At 39.2% G+C, this 23755-nt stretch overlaps 1 protein-coding gene and 3 non-coding genes across 5 annotated transcripts in view; all 4 read left to right on the top strand.

Annotated features, from left to right (window-relative positions):
- LOC6563100 (homeotic protein Sex combs reduced) overlaps positions 1 to 3265 on the top strand; it is a 30254-nt gene extending 26989 nt beyond the window's left edge. For both annotated transcript variants that reach the window (XM_032737543.1, XM_032737544.1), the window contains exon 3: positions 2611 to 3265. In XM_032737543.1, coding sequence (XP_032593434.1) covers positions 2611 to 2918 — 308 coding nt within the window. In that variant the 3' untranslated portion in view covers positions 2919 to 3265. The remainder of the gene's footprint in view (positions 1 to 2610) is intronic.
- A 2166-nt stretch (positions 3266 to 5431) lies between these two features.
- On the top strand, positions 5432 to 5504 carry Trnak-uuu. The gene has a single exon. It is a non-coding gene; the product is annotated as a tRNA-Lys (tRNA).
- A 4502-nt stretch (positions 5505 to 10006) lies between these two features.
- Trnak-uuu lies at positions 10007 to 10079 on the top strand. The gene has a single exon. It is a non-coding gene; the product is annotated as a tRNA-Lys (tRNA).
- A 3299-nt stretch (positions 10080 to 13378) lies between these two features.
- On the top strand, positions 13379 to 13451 carry Trnak-uuu. Its single transcript has one exon. It is a non-coding gene; the product is annotated as a tRNA-Lys (tRNA).
- Positions 13452 to 23755: the final 10304 nt, after the last annotated feature.

Below are 23755 nucleotides of genomic sequence, written 5' to 3'. Positions count from 1 at the left end.
ACCAGAAGAGGAGCAAACCGGGAACGTTCCCCAACTGGCCTCCAGCTTGAATGCATATTGATTTTCTATGGACAATGCAAGTTTTTTGTAGTCCATTTTGTTTTTTAGCTGGGCAAGGTCAGCAATGGTTTGAACAATAAGTGCAACCTGCAAGTGAAGCTGCGTCTGCACTTCATACATCACATGCCACTGAATGTTGCATGAGGTGCTGCCTTGGCCGAGTGGTCGCCGTCTGCAAAGTTTTTGGCGTATTCTGGCACTTTTTGATATGCTATGTGGTCTAATGGTTTGCGAGAGTTATTAGTTTCTGAATCAAATTTGATACTTGATAAGCTGACTGACAGCGCTGCTAACTGACCGAAATGGGTCAGAGCTAGTGCTCAAGTACTCACTCTCTCTCTCTCTCTCTCTCTCTCGCTATCTGTCTCTCTCTATTGTTGATCCACATGAGTGATGGAGGCGATGTCGTTGTCTGCTTACTGTCTGCTCGCTGTTTACGTGGTCATTAGTTTAAACCCGTTCAGGATGGCCAAATTGCACCCAACGACGAGTTGTGGTTCACAGCAAGGCGCGCAGGGACGAAGACTTTTAGACATGACTGTGACTAGCGCAAAAGTGCTTTTGATGTCTGCCTCATGTGCGTGTGTGTGTGTGTGTGTGTGTGTGTGTTTGTTGGTTTTTGGCGAGCGGCGCTTCGGTATTTGCCACAGTCAAATTCACTTTAATTAAATGAGTGGTAATTAATTTCAACTTTAATCACAAATTCCATTTAGATTTCCTACTGATTGATGTGACCCGACATCTTCCGACAACGTCACGTCGACCACTAAACTAAACTAAAAAAAGAAGGAAACACCAAAACACAAAAGCAGAGCCCGAGACAGAGACAGCTATAGAAAGGGAGAGAGATTTACTTATTTTTATCAAAGAATTTAAATTTAACGTCACAACGAACTATTTTTTTTATAGGAAAGCTGACTTAAAGTCTCAATAATAAATTGTTCCCTTTAAAAGAGGACGGAATACAGCTGATCAATGCTTAGGCTTTTTGATAGTTGTCTGTTCAATGTGAATATGCTTTTAGACTAACAACAAATCTGCAATATTCCCAGTTGATCACTCGGGGTAGATAGTATATTAATTGGAAATCGATATCTTTACATTTGTGTACTTTATTTCAACTGAATATCGATTTGCATTGATATACGTGAAAGTTGACAGTTATCGATAAGAGTATACATAACTAAATAAATACAATTGATCTGCCTATGATAAACGAGAACTAGATTTTTCAAGCTACTCGGTTTTCGATTGTGATCAGTTGGATTTATTTAACTATGATAGCTAAGCCATTTGAAGAATATACAATCCTAACTGGGCACATTACCTTACAACTTGTATTTCCGATTGATAAATCAAATATTTCATTTGTGTATAATTCATTTATTCAAAGAATAAATTCAAATATTTGTATCTTACAATGCTCATCGGTTCTTTGAGAGGCATTTGCAAGCGAGCAAATGCGTTTGGAAGCATTTCTTTTACTTTGCAGAGCCCATTTGGCGTTCAGCAATGGGCCGTGACCCATATATGCTCAGTGGTGCGCTGCATAATGTGGCGACCAAGGGGTCCAAAAAGAACATTTGTCGGCTTTCCCAAAGTGCTGACAGAATGAAGCGTTCCTCAGTTGGCCTGTCTATCACATTGACTGACTGCCACACATTTCACGGAATGACTGACTGACTGTGTGTGTGTGTTTGTGTGTGTGTTTGTGTTTGTGTGAGGCTTTGTCTCATTCTCTAGTGAGTTAAATACCGGGCGGGCCAATTGACTTGGCCAAATAACACGCCACGGTAAATGGCTTTTAAAAGTCTACTTTACCACAAACCGCCCCCTCATTACGAACGACGCGTTCCAAACGCCCTCGTTCAACCACATAAAATGACAATACTCGATTGGTGCGGCCCTCGGCTTGGATTGCCGGGAAGGGGGGGCGTGGTAACTGTTGGGTACAGGAAATTGTCATTATCTTTTGGGCCGAGAGCCGCGAGCCGAGAGGTGGGAGGAATGCACTGAAATTGAGCAGCAGCAGAAGCAGTACCTGTCGAGGCTCTAGTATGTCTACCAAGAATGATACTGCATCGAGCCCCGTTCCTTGGGCGAGCATATTGTTGATTTCTTTGCTAACAACTATAACAATGAGAAACGATTTCGGCGGTGAAATCAAATTGCACCTTGACACGTCATATTTATGAAATGAGCATCGTTGCAGAAAATCACAATATAAACAACAAAACTACCTTGCCCCATCGTAGACAAGAAAGAAATAAAAAAATGGAAGGAAAAGAAAATTAAACTTAAACTTAATTTGAACGGTGCCTTGTCCACTTGAGGCCTTGTCGATTGCCTAGAAACGCCCTCCAGCTAAGTGTAAAAAATGTTGAGAACAAGATTTACGTAGCATTGATTATGGACATTGGGCTCGTTCCTGGATTGTATTATTTCGATTCTTAATTATGAATGTAGAATTTTAATTTTGTTGTTTTATTTCCCTTACTGAACTCAGTTTGCAACATGTTCTAATGCTAAACGGTTTGACAACTTTTGCAGGTACTGTGAATGCCAATGGCGAGACGAAACGACAACGGACCTCATACACCCGCTATCAGACACTGGAGCTGGAGAAGGAATTCCACTTCAATCGCTACCTGACGCGCCGGCGACGCATTGAGATCGCGCACGCGCTCTGTTTGACGGAGCGACAGATCAAGATCTGGTTTCAGAATCGCCGCATGAAGTGGAAGAAGGAGCACAAGATGGCATCGATGAACATTGTGCCCTATCATATGGGCCCCTATGGCCATCCCTATCACCAGTTCGATATCCATCCGTCACAGTTCGCGCATCTGAGCGCATAGGACGCGTGGCACTTTTCGGGTACTGGTTAGAGACTCAATCAGTTGTATCAGGAACCATATCAGGCGGCGGCAGCGGCCAGCGTGGCCGGCGGCTATCAGTCACAGGGCTCTCAGGATGCTACAGCGGCCTCGGTGCTCGGCAGCGGCAGCGCCAATGGCGGAGGTGGCAGCAATCTTGGGGCCGGCAATGCCGTCTCCAATTCGCTATTCAGCTCCGCCGCGGCGGTGGCCAATGCCAGCAATGCCAATGCCGATTGCATTAAATATCCGCAAGAGTTCTGATCTCAGGTTATCATCAGGCAGCACCAGCAGCAGCAGCAGCAGCAGCAACAGCATCAGCAGCAGCACCAACAGCAGCAACAGCTGCAGCAGCAACAAAAACATCAACAACAACAACAACAACGTCAGCTTGACCAGCTGCTGGACTCGGACTGTGAGCCCGAGCCAGAGCTGAGCCAAGACCTGGAGCTGGAGCTGGAGCTGGAGTACAAAGCGGATATTGTGGACTGCAATTTGTTCTGCTGCTGAGCCGGTGCCTGTGCCATTGCAATTGCCACTGCCACTGCCTTGCCTCCGCATTCGCATCCGCATCTGCATCCGCAACCGCCGCCGCCGTCGATCAACCAACATCAAAGACGATGCTTCTTGTTTGCAACTGATTCGTGTTAAGCTGAGAAACGAGCCGTTGCTGGAGCGCGGCTCGTTTGGGTTTATGATACTGGAAGTGGAACTGTCTAGTTCTCTCCGAGCCTTCCTACTCACACACACACACACACACACACACACACAATCACACACACTCTCACACACACAGACGCGCACACATCAAACGAGCACACGCACACAGCTCGAGCCTTGGGCTTGAGCCTGGGCAGGGATCTGGAGTATGCTTTAGTTGCCGTTGGACATCCAGTATGATAAACCTCTTTCTCTAAGCAGTATTCGAAAAGCTATTAGTTTTAAGTCTAGCATAAATTTTAGGCCTAAGCCGCACAGACGAACAAAAACAAAATGAACAAAAAACCCAGCAAAATCGAACGTAATATTTGCAATAATTTCAAAGTGATTTCTATTAAAGTTAGTTTTCGTTTAACACTTAATTCTAATTCTAATATCCTCAAATGTGTACTTAATACCTATCAGTCGTACATAATATATGTATGTATATATTTATGTATATGCATATCTACCCAAATAAGGCTTTGTTTAGTTTTGTATATAGCAGAGCGCCCCACTCTCAAGCGGCGCCTTATTATGTTTGTGTTTCTTTTTATAAATGAATTGTTTTGCTCGAGAGCTACTTTTTAAATAATGTGAACCGAAATGTTCGTGTTTAATTTGTGTTTTGTTGAACGTGCTTTAGCAGCTATTCAAATGCTTTACTAATTTAACTCAAAATTATTTAATACATAACTAAAAACAAACTTGTTTTATTTGCACCCAATTATGAACAAATTCGGAGGACAACAGGAAATTTGGCAAACGATCAATTTGTGGCTCTATGCGGAAATTTAGCAGATTTCTATAGCTCTATGGCCACTGAGAATCATCTATAGCTCTCTCAATAATATTATTTCGAGTTGAATCACATCTTTTATGTCTGTAAATCGAAATCCTATAACAAATTCTATACATATTGTCTTGTAGCGTAAGTGTGCATTACAATTGAATATATATATATATGGCAATGCGCAAATTGTTAAACCCTTAAGATTAAAAATAAAAACAAAACAAAAAAATAAAGATAAAAAAAAAACAAATCAGAAAACTGAAAACAAAAACCTATATCTAAATGTAATGTAATTATTTATGCTGTACTTTTCGCTAAGCTAAGGTTAGTGCATTCTAGAACCTATCGGTAGTCTATGTGAACCTAGCTGATAAGCCTAAATTATATGTATCGAATTAGCAAGACAAATTTTAGTGAAAAGTAATATAAATACAAAACCAGGGCATTAAGATATTAAACAAGAAAAACACACAAAACAAAAAAATGAACAGGCAAACTCAAACAAAAGGAAAAAAAAACAAACAAAAAAAAACTTAGCACAAATGAATTAATTGTTTTTGTTTAATTTATGTATATTTTTGAATTTGTCCAAACGAATTGATTTCTCAATCAAAATGCAATTCAAAGTTTGTAGTTTTGGGATAGGGGAGCACATCGTGCGTCAGAGCAAAAAGTTTAACTGCATTCCATGTAAAAATAAAATTATATAAATAATTTTAAATGAGATCCATATTTATACAACGATATGGGTTCAATTGCGTATGCAATGATTATAAAATGAAACTTTCAACTATAAATCCATAAAACCATACAAATATAAATAAATCAAAACAAACAAAACATATGTAAGCATGTATGAATATGGCATAAAAATAAAACTATTTTAAATTGTAGAGTCCATAGTGTTTTCCTGGATTTGGTAATTGCTTATACTCCTCCTAGTCGTATGATCCTGTTTCTATCGACTTTATCAGAAGTGTTCCTTGACCATCAGCAAATGTATGCCCGGGTAGCTCAGTCGGTAGAGCATTGGACTTTTAATCCAAGGGTCCAGGGTTCAAGTCCCTGCTCGGGCGAGCTCTATTTTTTTATGAATGTCTTTATTTGTTTTTTAAACATTCTTTTTTGAGAAGCACTTCATTTTCAATAACTTTTTAAAAATCAAAAGTATTTTAATTTGGACTGTATTAATGTCGTGGCAGCGTGCTCTAGGTGTTAAAACATGTAAGCAGTTCAAAAGCAGTACACTAACAAAGCAGTTGCCTAGCAACGCTGTGTGAACAGCACGTATGCAAGATTAGAAGCAGTGTGTTCACGCGTAGTAAATGGCCAATATTTTAAATGAAAGCAGTACATCGGTAGAGCAGTACAAGAAACGCAGCAAACAGTTTGACAAAAAGACGTTGAGAAAGTACTCACTTCGACTGGAAGGTTGGCAGCTTCTGTAATCACGCCTCTGTGAAGTCTGATTGTGGGATGGCCTGAGGCTGGGGATCACTGTGTAGTGGACCAGCCATGTTGACGGAACGTCCGCACTAAGCTTGCCATCAATATGGGTGCCGCGGAGGAGTCCACGGCATTCAGGTTGGCTAAGGAGGGATGAACCGGGCCAGGGGTGAAAACCAGCAGCCAAGAGTTCCCGTGGTAGGCAGTAGTGGGATAGCGTACCGGAGTGGACTGCCATTATCAGCCTTGCCAATTGTTGGACCGCAATCTTTTTGCCACAAAACATTTTTTATATCCACTATTTTTTTGATATGCAACTTGCCTTCACCTAGATGTAGATGATACCGTCTTTTAAATTTTCACCATACATTTTGCGGTCTGTGGTCACAAAATTGATTTACAGTTAAAGGATACATCGCTGGCCCAAAAACTAATAAAATTGAGAATCGAGTGCCCAATAGAGTATGCGAGCTACGAGCAATATTGCAAATAATTTCGCACACATAGAACAATTCTATACCTACTCCCAGCATGCAGGGCTTTGTCTCTATTCTATTGGAGAATATGAAATTTGTATACGAATAAAAGCCAGTGAAGCATTGACTTGTGTTCGCTGCTCGACTCGCTAAGCTTGCAAAATTTTACGATTCGCTGTTTTAAAGACCCGAAGCAGCAGGCGACCCACGACCACAGATTTTTATGCAATCAAGTTTTTGTCGATTTGACGCTTCTATGTGTTGTCTGCTTAGTGCCTATTCCCACAAATAGACAGTGCACTTAGTCTACTTATTTATTGATAACTCGATTGGTTTACTGACTGACCTAGAATGCAAATAACCCCTCTGACTTCCCTCACCACAAATATTTCAATAATAGTTAATTGTTTCGCTTGTGTATCGGTCAGTCATATTTCATTAGTTCACTTGAAATCTTGAAATGAAAGCACGTCGTTAATATTAAGAGTTAATTACGAATCGAAGATTTGATCAGTTTTATAGAGAAAATTGAGACATTTACGCAAAGTTCTGTTAATACTTAGCTGTCTTCCGGATGAGATCACAGCGGAGATTCCCGGTTGCGATTATAATGATACAATTGATCAATCGAATATAAAACCCTTCGAAAATGGATCTTATCTTTACGCAAGTGTTTTGATGAATCAAATGTTAAAACCTGGAGAAATTACACTGGCAAAGTGGAATACATTAAAGATTACCAGAGAGGGTGTATGTGTCACCAGAAATTGAGCTTACACTTGTGTTGCACAAGTTCTCACAAGTTCCTCAAAAATTACACTTTTAGTATCAAGTAAATGTAGTAGAGAAACTTGGAGTTCTAACCGACTTTGAGCAATCTTGTGACACGTATCCTGTGAATAAAAGTGAAGAGCCGCATTGGACTTTGTTTGATGTTTGATTCAGATACATTAAAAGAACGGATTATTATTCGATCATAAATGGAATATTCAGAGACGCGATTATTGCCAAGTTCCAATTAAGGTTAACGACAACAATTACACGTTTTTGCCTTATTCTTCAAAACTTCAAGTACCCGTAAAAGTAAAAGTAAGCCAAGTCATTAACGAATTAACATTCCTATTCCCAGTTAATCCGAATGAGACGTTGTGGGTTCTTTCGGTATTTTGTACGATTCTTAGCAATGCTACATATCTCTACTTGTCAAAGTTTCGCGAAGTCTACGACCAATGCTGCCTATGCCACTTTGCCTGCCTCACAGTAAGCTTTACGTTACTGTGGACCAAATCCCTTATTCATGAGAAAATACCTTCAATATGAATGTGAATTGCCTTAGGTGACTTAAATTAAATGTAATAATATTTAGCTGCGTTTCATGGGGTACAGCAGTATGGCTAATGATAAACTTTACTTATGGAAGATGTATAGGAACATTGGTTTGACGTTAAGTCACAGTTTCAAGAAATATAATCTCTTTTTTTTGAGTGTAGATGCTGCATTACTTACGGGCACAGGATTGGCTGAGTACTTTGTTAAAATCGAGAAATGGCAACCTGGTGTTGCTAAATACAACTGATCTGTCATTAGTTAGAATTTTAATTTTATCATTTTTATTATGAATATGCTTAAAAATACTGTGACATTAACTTGTACCCAGCTCATGCTTGGCAATGATCTACTGTAATGGTCCCATTTTGCGGGCAATACTTATCAATTTATGGCTGTCAGGACAACAATAACTGCAATATGTGGTCCAGTATTAATATTAATAAATACATCGAATATATTTTTCCTCTCTTGTTAATATTTTTACCGACCAACATATGTAATCTGCCCTAATTACCGCAAGGGGTCAGTTGACCCATGCAAAGATTCAGTATCTTGATTTGCATTTCTTGTGATTGTGGACATTGATATGTTGATATATTTTGCAACTGAATGTATTTATTGCTCTTCTATATGCATGTTTTCTGCAGTTTGACATAGCAGGCAAACAATTTGAATATTTCATATCTATGGAACAGTAAATGGGGTCCCGCTTTTATTTCAAAAACCATGAGCAGTAGTGATTTTTGTAAAATTATGCGGCTTATCAGGTTTGATAAAAAAAAAGTGAACAGAAAAGTATGCTCTAATATGGTACACATCGGGAGTAGCCAAAATTACTACAAACCTGGGGAACATGTAACTATCAATGAACAGCTTTTCCCAATGCGAGGTTTTAGTTTACACAATATATGCCGAAGAAACCGGATAAGTTTGGTATCAAATACTGGCTAGCATCTGAGGACAGCACCAAATACATCATAAATGGATTTCCATATTTGGGAGAGGAAGAAAATAGAGGAGCTTCAACTCCACTTTGGGAATTCGTTGTTCTCAAACTACTGGAACCGTTCACAGGGTGCGGAAGAAGCCCCACAACAGATAATTGCTTACGGGCAAAACTACTAAAAAAAAAAAAATAGAACCACTATTGTTGGAACGATCCGCGGGAACAGAAGAGAACTACCAAAATTCGTCAAGCAGGCGAAAGATGGAATGCCACGCTTCTCCACAAAACTATATAAATCGAGTCATTGTTCGACATTTACAAAAGTAAGCCAAACAAAAAAGTGATTCTACCAAGTTCAAAGCACAAATCTGTAAGCATTGAAACACATGGCATGCGTATACCTGAGGCGATTAGATTTTGCAATAATACTAAGTACGGTGTAAACACGACGAATCAAATGGCCAGAAAATACTCCGTAAAATCAAATTCGAGAAAAGAAGAAATAAAAAGGAAAATATACAGAAAAAGTCTACAATTTCTAGCTCGAATTCTCTCGTGGGCCAAATAGGTTTTTGCAATGAAAACAAAACTACGAAAATCGGTTTCAAATGCAATAAATATGGGTGGGGAAAAAGTACCTTCGAGAACCAAATTATTTGCAAAATGAATAAAGTTGGCATATTATTTAATTGTTTTCCAAATTTGAAATTCAATTGAAGAATAATTAATTGTTTTTTTGTATTATTTTTATATTGTTTAAAAGGTCATTTGACCCGCTTTGATAGGAATAGAAATTCAAGAAGTATTGGTGGGCTTAGTGTAAGTCGAATTTATGTTTCTGCGATGATTCGCAATAGCAGGCGTGGCATGGCTGCTTAAAATTATTGGTTATAACTGCTGGTATAACTAAATTTGATGCAAATTGGACTTTTGATATATTTACTAGATCTCAGGGGATGTTATTGTTTTCCGTAACAATCTTAAGAAAGGAAATCATGAAGTCTCTTTATAGTGTCGGCTTTACATTTGGCATTTTAATTAAACACAACATTTTTATTGTATTTATATTAAATATTACTGTTGTTTATACATACTCCCCTTAGAATGGAATCAAAAAATAAAAGGAATCAAGTGACCAAACTTTCACTCACATCTGCAAACGCTCTTAAACATTCAACAAATATTATATGATTTCCAAATGAAATATACCTTCAATATACAATTATTTTACTAATAGTAAAGCAATTAAAGTTCAATATGTTAAATCTATGCATTTTGTGTTCATATTTTTAACAATGTTTAGATAGCTGCGCACAATTTATTTCCAAAGGTCTCAACGGGAATACGCTTATCATAAAACTTTTGCATCCATCAAATACATGCCCGGGTAGCTCAGTCGGTAGAGCATTGGACTTTTAATCCAAGGGTCCAGGGTTCAAGTCCCTGCTCGGGCGATACAATCTTTTGTTATTTTTTGTCAGGTTTTTTAGGTCGAATCATTATTTTTTTTTCTTCAAATAAAAATAATAATATCCAAACAATTAATCATATACTTTTATTTTAATTATAATATATCATATACATATTTTAAGACACAACCAGGAAGCAATGTTACTCAATGCTATTTATAGACAAAGCGCTGAACACAGCAAGCAGTGTACCGAAAGCAGTACATCGGTAGAGCAGTACAAGAAACGCAGCAAACAGTTTGACAAAAAGACGTTTGAGAAATGGAAACTTCGACTGGAAGGTTGGCAGCTTCTGTAATCACGCCTCTGTGAAGTCTGATTGTGGGATGGCCTGAGGCTGGGGATCACACTGTGTAGTGGACCAGCCATGTTGACGGAACGTCCGCACTAAGCTTGCCATCAATATGGGTGCCGCGGAGGAGTCCACGGCATTCAGGTTGGCTAAGGAGGGATGAACCGGGCCAGGGGTGAAAACCAGCAGCCAAGAGTTCCCGTGGTAGGCAGTAGTGGGATAGCGTACCGGAGTGGACTGCCATTATCAGCCTTGCCAATTGTTGGACCGCAATCTTTTTGCCACAAAACATTTTTTATATTCAATTTGTTTATATAAAACACATGAAGACGTCAAATTGACAAAAACTTGATTGCATAAAAATCTGTGACTTGGCGACCCACGGCTGCTTCGATCTTGAATGCATCGACTGGAAGCCGACGCGTTGCAAAACGTTGTCGCAGGTTTATCTTAATCATCTTCCCAAAAAATTCATCCATTAAGCTCTCTAATAACAATGCACGTTGGTTTAGCGTGCATCCACTGTAATGAGTCACCACTAATTTGACGGGACGAAATCCAATAGGACCTCATTTTACAATTGGAATATCGCCATCTATAAAGAGCCTCTGCCTTTTTCCACGACTTCGATCGTAGTTGTGCCAGTCTCTGCCTGCTTAATTTCGCAACGGCTGTTTTCGCTGGCGACAACAAGCCGGCAGCCGCCTTCGCGACTATCGCCGTTGTTCGCTGCGTTCGCACATTCGCCGTTATTTTCAATCGTCTGCCGCTGATAGGCGCCGATACGGACGCCTTGCAAACATATCTGCTTGTGTGAATTTTTAGCTGATGCTATTTTATTTAGATGGACTCGGTGCACTTGAAAATATCGTCATGTTGCATTTGTAATTTCTCGATCGCCTCTTGCTCTCCGTCACATCCAGCCCTGGAGAGCTGCCACGGTCCCTTGCTGCCACCGTGCTCAAACGCGACAGCATTGCAGCCTTGGAGTCGAATCCTTTATCCCACTTCTGACATTTTGTCAAAACTCAACTATATTTATTTCTCAAGCGCGTCTGCTCACTTTACTTTATTCTCAACAACTCCGCTCTTCTGCTTCAAGCTTGTGATCGCATAAATTATATCGATCGATATCGATATTATATGTTAAGTACATGTTGCTTGTTAAGTTACAGATGTTATGTTACAGTCTTAAGCCAAGTTTACAGAACGACGAAAAATGTTGCTACCAAAATTGCAATTATTTCGTTTGTGGAAACTAAAAACAAAAAGGTGTGCTGAGAGGCAAAAATTTAATTAATTAATTTTCTCTTTACAGCGATTACAAGTAAACTTTTTTCTTAAAGACTAACATCATTTTTCATTCGTAATTTACTATTTCCATTTCGATGCACTTGTGGCTTCAATCGTGGTCAGCCGATAACCGTTAAAAGTTGTTCACAGAATCCCCATAGGTCAATACAAAATCAATATTGTGGATTTTAGTTTTGCGGTCTCTGAACCATCCGTCAAAATTCGATATTTTTATGTGGAGATTTTCATTATCGATAAATATATATATATATATACATATGTATATAATTGATTTCTCGACAAGTGCTTCTTACCTATATCTTGATAACTCAGTTGGCTTACTGACTGATTTCGTTTGCAAATAGCCCGAATGACTCTACATCATTTGATTTGTACACTTGAAAACTTCACAGCAAGCAAATCATCAATATTAAGAATTAATAGTAACACTCGAGAAGTAAAGATATGATCAGTATTATATATAAAACATACCTTCTGAGGCCATCTGTTTAAATATACCATTTTTATTGCCAAATTTCGATTTAAAAGTTCTGAAGAGCATAATAAAGTTATCATGCCCATCTCCTTCTCACACAAACGCGCGCCTTTTATTTCTATCGGAAAACTAAATATTCCGATTCGAGAACGCCGACGGTTATTGGTAAAATGAGGCCAACTTGATTAGCGCCATCTATATGATAACTTATATTTCAAATTTGAAGTCTCTAGGTCTTCTAATCTCAGAGATCCGCGGGCTCATAAAGACGGACGGACGGCCTTGGCTTCGTCGACTCGGCTTTTGATCCTGATCAAAAATATATACTTTATGTGGTCGGAGATGATTCCTTCTGCCTGTAAGTTTGCACAAAACAATTTTCAATGGGTGTAAATGTTAATCGAATTTATTCGTCGTTTATTCGTAATAGTTGGAGTTTTATGGCTGCCTGTTATTATTGGTTGTATTTCTGGTATGGCAGATAAATGCACTGTTGTTAAATTTTCAGCTACTCAGGGACTGTTATTGTTTTTCATAACAAAATTTAAGACATTTAATTATAAAATTAATATATTTCTGTTCATATTTATATATTCATTTGACTAGTGAATAAATATTATTAATTTAATATTTTTTAAATTAACCTAATTTTTTATAACAATAAAGTGAGCACATGGCTCAAATCCCAGGTCCGACGATTTTTCCTTTTTAAGTTTTCAATAATTAAAATACATTATTATGTATTCAATAAGATGATTTTTTATTCCTTAAATAATAAAAAATATAATATAACATATAGATTCATTTTAATTGCTTCAAGTGAACATCTGGGTGTCAAGAAATCGAATATAAGCAGTGTTATTTGAAGCTATTTCGAACAATCTTTGACATAACAAGCAGTTTACTGCAACTGTTGCTGACCAAGTGATGCGAGCTTTATGGCGTACCGATGCAATTCTTACAAAATATTTTGCTTTATTTATATTTAATTCAAACATATATATTTATTAGTAATTTCAAATGAATATAGATTTTTTTGAGTCATACGTGGCAAGGTACAATTACAATCGTTGTCAAATTATAATACTATCTTCGTGGGGGAGGCAATTGAGCTTTGTTCGATATGTACTGAAAGCTTTTTATAATCGAAAAGCTTTTTCTCCTGCAACAATGTAAATGTATTTTGGCAAGGGCACAGCAACTGCCCGGGTAGCTCAGTCGGTAGAGCATTGGACTTTTAATCCAAGGGTCCAGGGTTCAAGTCCCTGCTCGGGCGAATTATATTTTTTTTTCTTAAATATTTTTTCAATTTACACTTTTTTATTTTTTATCGCAAATCTACTAAATGACGACAGATTTAATTTATTTTAGAGAAATTGAGAAATAGTAAAGGAATTTTTGTGTTTTCGTTTAAACTAGACCCGTAACTAACAATAATAACAAAATCCAAATAGAAATCGTACAACAGCCAAACGTCTAATTGAACCCTCATGAAATTAGCACCTCTTATTTGCTTTTCCATTTACGCTTAGGCCGTGGATATACCCAAATTGTGTGAAACATACTCGAACATCGCTATCTGTAGCTGTATCTGGGCATTCATGTTGCTATCTTCTATATACATTGATTTATGCTTATGTATGCGTATCTATCTGTGTGCATGTTTGCTAAACTAAGACAGCAGCAACAGCAGCAGCAGCAAGAGCTCGACAAGGCATGTGAGGCAAGGTTTTGTTCATGGATACGCCTAAGAATTTTGACACACTTTGTTACCCTGGCCCGTTTGGGCCACGGCATACGAGAACGTTAAAGTTGAACGAATACATAGATACACACAGCACAGTGATATGTAGAAGAAGAATTTGTTGCTCTGGCCTGATGTGGATGCTGCTAGCTGCTAGCTGCCAGGCTGGGCTGCCAAGTGAACTAGAAAACGAATGCGTTTAATTAGCATTCATTACGACAAATCATCAAATTGACTCCGCTGAAGCGATGCAACAATAAATCGAGTCGCTACCGCCCAGATAACGAACTAGTTATTGTACAATACGTTCGTGTTAATCTACAAAATAAACGCAAATATATTTAAGTGATAAACCAGAGCTAAAAGTTTCCGAAAGTGTTCCAAGTCAACGTTGCCACTAAACGACAAAGGAGAAATCGACTAGTTGCATTTCATTGCTATCACATGGAGCGAATACTTATATATATATATATATATATATATATATATATGTATATATAACAAACTATGTCCTCAGCAGGCGTTTGGCAATTGCAAATATACTTCAGGTAGAATTGCTGAGTAAACTGCAGGAAATATGGGTCATAAATTAACAAATTACTAAACAATGGATAAAATATTTCCTTCACTCGCAGCAGCTTTCTTTTTTCTTTTTTATTTTTTTCTTTTCTACCTAGAATGCCTTTTCTGTTTGTCACATTTGTACAGTTTACTCTCAAGGTTGCAATAAAAAATAGTTATAGCTAAAACTCAAACCTGTAGAATATGTAGACAGGAGGTATAAAAGACTAAATATAGTCTTTAGGTGCATATATCTTAAGAGTATTTAGTAGCACCTATCAAACATCATGTAATTATCAATGAAACAAATTTGATCTTAATGAGCGCATTAACGCTCTCAAGTTAAGAGCCTTGAGTTGTGGAACACTCGACATTCGAGACTCGACACCTCGTCTAGTGGCAGCGTCGAGCTGGGGTTTACTTGTGGAAAGCAGCCGTCTGATTAATGAGGCTTTAAATATCCCACTTTGATTTCATTTTGAAAGACGCGGAGCGTGCAACAAAGAAGTTTCATTGACTCCTCCAGTCGGTGAGAGAGCGTGCTCCGAAGGCTATAAGGATACGCGGCCTCGTAAATTGCCCCGCTCCTGCCCGTGTTGAGCTGCGAGTCCTTGCTGAGCACGCACACGAAAATGTATTGGGCAATTCGATTTGGAAACATCATCCACAAACTCTACACACGTCCAACTCGGCTCTGCTCTACTCTCCTCTACTCTGCGCTGGGTGCTCTCCCAGGCACAGACACAGAAACAGCGTTTATATGTATAAATGTGTGTGTGTGTGTGTGTGTGTATGTGTGTGGTCACATGCGTACACATACATATGCACATACACAGAGGAGGCATGTCCTGGAAAATGAATGAAATTTAATGCACCTCGAAAAATACATACGACCATCGACCAATTTTTAAGATTATTTATTTAGATCAACTTAAATTAGAGATATAATTTCTTCGATTGCAATATTCATTAAATGCCTTAAGCAATTCGCAGAGTTTTTACCACATAAGAATTGGTTAACATTTATTTTTAAAGCTTGCACTTAATGGATCTTCACTCCCATAACCTAACCCATTCACTTGTGTATTTTTCTCTGAGTGTATTCACTCTCTCGCTCTCTTACTCGCACTCGCTGTTTGCTCGCTCTCTGACGCTAGGTGCTAGGTGGTTGTGTTGCTCACACGCACACACAAACACACGCACACACGCACACAAAAACAGACTCAGTGCACACACACCAAGACAGCAATATGGCTGTTATCAACTTTAGCAAAAAGCACCGTTTGCCTGCGCGACTGTTGTTGTTGTTGTTGTATCTGAATATGCCCAGCGGGAAATATAAGCGTGTTAAATGTGCAGACATTGCTAGCATTATCGGCAGTTTGAAGATATTATTATTAACTATAATATTATTATTATTATTTCTTATACATACAATATTTCATTAGCACGATAAACGTAAACAAATAGCGAGGCCCTTCCAATGGCTTGATTAAAATCTATCGTGTTTACTAGCTTTTCTTCTGAATTATTAGTAAATCAGATACTTGCTTGGTTCAATTTGATATTTTTTGTAGCTTCGTAAGTGTTTCCAGATGCACTAAGAAATGTCTTTTCGAAATCCAAGAATATCAGATACTTGCTTGGCTATATTTGGTGTTTTTACTAGCTTCATAAGTGTTTCCAGTTTCCCAAAATTCCAGATACATGCTTGGTTATATTGGTTGGTTTTATTAACTTCATTAGTCTTTCCAGTTTCACTAAGAAATGTCCTTCCGAAATCGTTAAATAGCAGATAATTGCTTAGTTATATTGGGTATTTTTACTAACTTCATAAGTGTTTCCAGTTTCCTAAAATATGCTTGGTTATATTTGGTCTTATTACTAACTTCTTGATTGTTTCCAGATGCACTAGCAAATGTCCTTCCGAAATCCTAATATATCAAATACTTTCACTAAGAGTTTCACTAAGAAATGTCATTCAGAATTACTAATAAATTATATACTTCTCTGATTACATTTGATGTTTTTACTATCGTCATAAGTGTTCCAAGTTTCACTAAGAAATGCCCTTCCAAAATGTTAGCTTAATTAAATTTTATGATATTTTCTAGCATCATGTTTCCAGCTTCACAACTTGCATATTCATAAGTTTAGTGTGCTGAACAACAGCCGAAGAGTTCCACGCTGAATAGAGAGATTCCAAAAATTTTCAAAAGAAAGAAAGATAATAATAAAAACGTCCAGCTGGGTAACTCGGGTTTGGAGGGTCGCATTCGGATTGAGTTTTAACTGCGGCCATGCCGGGCCAACCGACTTTAGTTTGAAATTTGACGCCGAGCGCAGCAGTTCGTTGAAAACGAGAGCGCGGCCATTGCCAAGAACATTGTGTCTGTCAGCGTCGCCGTTGCCGTTGACGTTGACGCTGCCGCCGCCAAAGAGACACACACACATATACACACAGATATCCTGCAGCCAGCGGCTGCCCAGGATGCTGCTGCTGCCAGCAAGTTAAAGCCCCAAAACTTCAACCATGTGCAAAGTGTTAACGTTAACCAATTGCTGTCGAGTTTGTTGTGCAAGCGAACAAAAAAACAATGTAAAAAAAAAATGAAAAAACGTTAAAGAAAAGGACAGCAGCAGAGGAGCTAACTGGCTACTAATGATGGTCAGCTGATGGATTTTTGTATTGCATTAGACCAGGTAATCGCTCAAATCGCTTAATGGTCGCAGGTGAGTTCTTAGTGCGCACTTTATTAAATTGCTCGACTGCAACTAAACCAAAAAAGTGAGCCAATTTTTCGTTTGGGCCAACTAGATGCTGGCCATTTGTTGTTGTACGCATGTGCCAGAATTGGGGCTCAGCCGTAGGTAATAATCCTGCCGCCACCCCCCACCCCCCAGCGCACCATGCTCCCTCTCCCAATACATTTACAAGCTTGAGCTCGCGTCTGTCCTCATTTTGACTCGTCGCCACCGAAAGTGTGTGCATGTGTGTGTGTGTGTGTGTCTGTGTGTGTGTGTGTGTTGTCGTTATGCGCGCCCGGAAATGTGCAAAGCAGCCAACACACCAGCGCCTTTCATCCACTTTTCATTTGCGCAGAACAAGCACCACCCCAACTCCCAAGCACCGCAGCACCGCAGCACCAAGCCAGTTTCAGCTTCGTTCTAGCGCTATCATCAACAGCAGCAGCAGCAGCAGCAGCAACAACAACAATTGCCACTTGAGCAGCAACCCCAGCCAAGTTTTGCGTTCTATTTGCGCTATAAAACACTTGTCCCGCCATTTAGTGCATGGGTTAAGTAGTATACCGAAATATTAGTGCCAATTGCTAAAACGGCGACAGCTGCCAACACCCAGCAACACCCTGCACCACCCCTCCCCCACATCCATAGAAATACCACCCACCATAGACAAGTGCTAGAGTTGCAGAGATGACGATGACCCAACCCGAAATTGCAACCCTGCGCTGCCGACGGCGACGGCTGCACTTAATGTCTCCATGTGTGTGTGTGCGTGTGTGTGTGTGTGTGTGTGTGCGTAAGGTGCGTGTGTGTATGTGTGCGCAATATGGCGCGACGCCTGAAACCCACATTTGACTAAGGTCAAATCGGGCCACTGGACTCGGTCTGAGACAACGGTTATAAATTCGCCTTTGCTGCAGCTGCCAGGACTCGAACTCCAACTCCAACTCCCTGTCTGTCTACTTTAGAGTGTGTGTGTGTGTTTGTGTGTGTGGCAATCTGGACATCTTGTCCTTGTGTGCATCTACACCAATTACGAGGCACTTGGCTTAAACTGCTGCGCCTTTTCTTTGCCCAGCTTTTCACATCGCCATCAGCTTAATGTGTGGAAAATTATCCAATTTCTGGCAACGTTTCAGCCGTCAAGGACTCGAGCTGATGCTGCTATCTAAACTGCTGTGATGCTTCTCTATTTTTAGCTTGCTATATGCAAATTGACAACCGAGAAAAAACTAATAAAAAATAATAAAAACTATACAACTTAATTTGACACTGGGCCAATCGCTGTCATGGTTATTTTATGCATCTTGCCCAGCTGAATATTCAAATCTTGAGATATACGTAAGATTTGATGACAAATTTGGACTTGAAGCCAAAGTTGTTGCCGGCTAAAGATTTGAAAGCCCCCCGTTTACCCCCTGCCTTTAAAACTGTCTCTGTCTGTTGACCTGAATTCGGGGTGTGTGTGTATGTGTGTTATACATATATACATAGTTATGTGTATGTTTATCGTTATGGTTGGTTATACAAATATTAACATAGAGCACAAATGCATGCAATTCCTTTTAGTATGACCCGAATTCCTTCTGCTTATTAAAAATACAAAAACATATAGTAAAACATTTGACTTTTTTATTGGTCTATCACATGCAAAAACATTCTGGGCAAGTTCTAGAATATACTTGTACTTTCATCGACTCCAACGCTTATGAGTCATGCAACAGCATAGAAACAGATTCAAAATTAACATCTTTAATCTAGTTTTTGTGCGATTAAAAAATGGTTTGCAAGTTTGTTATGCTAATTAACACATTCAAATGCAAATCGATGTCAAAAGAAATCATTTCAAATGTTGCTAGAAGCTTGAATATTAATACTTTAAATGGAAGATACCCTAGAATTCGTTTTGTAGAATATTTGCTGATCGAGAATATATTCTTATATATTATAACTTTATGGGGTTGAAGTTGTCTTCTCCTATCTGCCGGGGTACCAAAATACAACATGGACCCATTTCGAATCGATTTCAATGTGTTCTATTCACAGCCAGTGTGAATCGCATCCCGAGTCAGGGGTGTAGTGGCAACTGAACCACTGAATTTGTAGCCCCTTCGGTGCACTGGGAACTGAATGCACTTTTGGTTCAACTGCTGGCAGACTGCACTGGCATATTTATTTGAATTTCATGCAAATTTCAGTCGACTGAACTGCAGCTGCTTGCTCTGCAAACTTGAGTTCAGTTTTTTGTTGTCTCTTTTTTTTTTCGTTGTTTTTAGTTTTAGTTTTTTAACTGCCCTCTTAGTGTGCAGCTAAGCGTTGTGCGTGTTAATTTTCATTAAGAACATTCAGATAATACTTATAAAGGGAAGGCGCGTATTTTGTAAACAACAAACAGAAACTAACTAAAAAAAACTAACCGCCCGCCACGAACGTCATCATCAGCAACCGGTATACAGAGCACCGTCTACGGATACAGATACAGATACAGATACAGATACAGATACCGGGCATAGATACAGATACAAAATGCCGCAACTTGCAGGTTGAAAGTAAATACAAATACAAATATAGCTAACTCTCACACACACACACACACTCATACATGTGTGCACAGCTAAAGGTGAGGCGAACCGTTTTTAAATTCTTTTTTTTTTCTCTTTAACTTCTACCTGCACCCATTTTTGGACTTCAGCGAAATATTTCGCGCTCCGATACCGAAACCTAAAATCGAAACAGGGAAACAACAATAACAACAATAACAACAATAACAACACTAACAGCAACAACAACAACAACAGCGGCAACAACCTTGGCCTGAAGTTCTCTTCTCTCGCTGGCTTTCAGATCCAATTGCCGAGATGCAAACAAACAAATGTGGTAGAAAGGCCGCAACTTGCTGTTAAGCACAGTGAGGCAAACCCACTGAAAATATGCATTAGCTTGCACTGTGAGAGCTACTCCAAATACACCCATAACCACTGTTGGCTGTTGGATTGAATGATTCCCGTTCCTCGCCATGATTTATGTATGTGCAAAGTTGTCTTCTCAGTGTCGCTAAATCCGCCAGTCATTGCCCCGTTTTTTTTTTGGATTTTGGATTTTGCGAGGGGCGCGGAATTCTGACTTACCTTTTGTCTACTTCCGTTCGTAGCGATTTCAGTATTTCCCGTGAATGCATTCAGCAAAAAATAAATAATAAAAATAAAAATAAGAATCAAGACTGCTCAGATTCCCATATCATACAACTGTTTGCCAGGCAAACACTTATATGCATCATTAATATGTACATACATACACATGTTTGTATGTATGTATGTATTACAATGTTTGTGTATTTGTCAAAGTTTCCGAATTTTGTTGAGTCACTGATAAAAGTAACATTTATCTACGCATTGCCAAGTACATTTCACCGACAAACACCTTCAATTTAATGGCTCTCAACATTTATTTGGCTCCTATTCATCATGTTTATCGTAAGATAAGAAAATGGCAAAAACAAAAACCAAAAACCAAAAACTAATAACATTGTTTATAAGCCGCATTTTACGTTTCATACGATGTAATTACTATTGTTCGACTTGTGCGTATTTATTAGTCCCGATCAATCATTGGCAGACATGAGTCTGCTCCAATTTGCCCATTATTCAACCAATTTGTAAAATATATATATATATATTTGACTTGTACAATTACTTGACGAATTATATAATATATATAATAGTACGATTTTTACAGCATAATTCAGCATTAATTTTTCTGTACAAAAAATAATACATTATTTATTTCTTTACAAATAGACTTTAATTGGATTTCTGGTCTAAGTGAATTATTACAAATTTCAAAATTTATTGTTCATTTAGTTGTTTATTTTCCAAAGTCCAGACCAAAAAGACCAAAAAGAATCACAAATTGTCGCAAACTTATTATATATATTATTTCAAGTACGATATACACAGTATTTATAGCAAAAAGTACTATGATTCTGCACTTTATATAATATTTACTTATATTTGTCTGCTCTTCTGTCATTTTGCTGATGAGACATTTGCGCAAAATGCTGTCGACAAATGTTGACTGACCAATCGAAATGGGAATCGCAATTGTTTAGTATTAATATTATCCAGAGTCGAATGGTGCTAACAAAGCGTTCCACGTGAAATCAATTAGCGTATTAAATGGAAATGGGCCTTCGGTCGGTTTGCGGCAGTTCGTACCGTTCGCCTCAGATGATGTAATGCATTCTATTTTATTTGATTTTTTTTTTCCTTTTGCAAACTTAAATTTGACGAAGATGCGTTAATTTTGCCAAGGTTAGTTAATTATTATTACTATTTGGAGCAGTTCGTGAGGCCAGCTAGCCAGCTAGCCAGCCAGCTTAGGCAGCGTTTCAAATCGTTTTCGGTCCGTCTTAATGTGCGCTGTGGAAGCCACCACCAGCGCAGCAGGACGAGAGGCAATAATGGCAGCCCTTGTACAAAATCCCTCCAGCTGCTGCTCACCCTGGTCTCGCTCGCTCTCCCTGTCTCTCTTTGGTCTGTTTTTGTGGATTGTGTGTAGACAGTTTGGAGATATTTCTACGTTCCTACACGTACATATAGAGAGAGAGCGAGAGTGAGAGCGAGAGCGAGAGAGTGAGAGTGAGAGAGAGAGCGAGTGAGAGAGAACGAGTGCTGCCATTGAGGCTGCAAAAAGGACAAATGCCACCACCAGAAATTGAAACAGAAAAACACATCAAGAGGCAAACGCAGTCAATGACTGTGTGTGTGTGAGTGTGTGTGTGTGCGAGCGAGAGCGCAACAGCGAGGCTGAGAGTGTGCAAGAGAGTGAGAGATGTGTGAGAGAGAGAGCGAGGGTGTCAGGGATGTTATGGGCTTGAGGGGTGTTTAGGGAGTCAGTTCGGTTGCCTTTGTTTACGCAAGATTTGTTGCCATTACAGAACTTAATCCGGGGTCTCAGTTGCTGCCTACTGTCGAAAGGTTTTTGACTTTACTGGCTTGACTTTGGGCCCCGGGGCGCGCCCCTTTTTGTGCAGCTTAGGGGCGGCTTATTTAAGTTTAGTCCTAGCCGATTAGTGCTAATGAATAACGCTAAAAAGTCATTAATTAATTGACTGGAATACGCTTCCCTTGCAGGAGACAAACACATCAACACCAACAACAACTCACACTCAGCGTCAGATAGGATCTTTTGTATTACAATGCCCAACGACCTTGCACAATGGCAATGATTTGTTCCATATTTCAGAGTCGTCCTGCTGCTGCTGCTGCTGCTGCTGATGATGGTGCGGATGTCCTTCTTTTGTGCGTCGTCCATTATTCAGCAGTATTGCGAATTCTAATGCTGAATCATCACTGACAAGACCAGCAACCAGGAGGGGTGCGGTGGGGCAACCCAGTGGCAAGTGGCGCACTGGGGCTTACAGAAGGCTTAGCCACATGGCGCCAACATCGTCGCCATCATCATCGTCGTCGTCGCCTGCCTAATCGACGCTGGCGTCTTTACAATGCAAACAAATTTGGCTGAGTGCAGCGACTGTAACTGGAATTGGCAGAGCTCAACAACTGAGAAATTACCTGATTGATTCGTGGCCCCAATAATCATTCACACACACATACTGTATACACATTAAATCAAACTATCATTCATTAAATGTGATTTTTCTCTTATCGCAGGCGACGATAACTGTTCAGAAGTCTCCGCTCCGCTGTCTTCGACTCGATATCGATATGAAGAAAGTGCTCTAATCCGTGCACAATCAATTAGATACATGAGGCGCTAAGACATTCGACATTCGGCAGCGCTCTTATCTTATCGTTAACTTTAACAAATAGATTTTCGGGCAGGGCCGCCTAATCTAGCGCCTCCACCTCGCCAGCAACGGGAACGAGTCGTCTTCAGTTGGTGCTTCGATACGCAGCTGAAGACAACACACACGCCATGGAGTCGCTCTTCAAAGACGGCAAGGATTGTTGCTGCTACTGGTGTAGACTTCGTGACTGGGGACTGGGGACTGGGCGCCACTGTGTCCTCGAAGCTGGCGACGTGTTTCAATATAATTACCCAACACACTTGTGAGCATTGTAATCATTTTTATGGGTCATTTCATAATTTGGCATCACGTGTGGCACGACACACACAAATTATAGCCGCAACTCTATTCAAAATTGTGCCTGCAAATTACAAGTAACATTTTACAGGTTTCACAACTTTTCAAGTGAATGTGCTCATATATATATATATATATATATACATATAGTTTATATATACTGTTTTCACTTTGTTCCACGTCTACCCTGTAGATCCGAATTTGTTGTACACTAGCTTTAAGGACAAATTCGGTTCTAGAGAGGTTTGTGTGGCTCAATGCCCACCGAAATGAGTAAAGAATAGTGAATAGTGAATAGTGAATAGTGAATGACGAATAGTGAATACTGTGAATAACTTTAGTGAAGTGAATATGTCCTATATTTGTTAATAATAAGAAATATGTGTTTTGTGTTATATTATATAATTATAGATAACTCTCCACA

The sequence above is a fragment of the Drosophila grimshawi genome, unplaced genomic scaffold, assembly GCF_018153295.1.
Source record: "Drosophila grimshawi isolate 15287-2541.00 unplaced genomic scaffold, ASM1815329v1 contig_311, whole genome shotgun sequence".
NCBI lineage: Eukaryota > Metazoa > Arthropoda > Insecta > Diptera > Drosophilidae > Drosophila > Drosophila grimshawi.
This window is presented reverse-complemented; position numbering and strand designations above follow the sequence as displayed.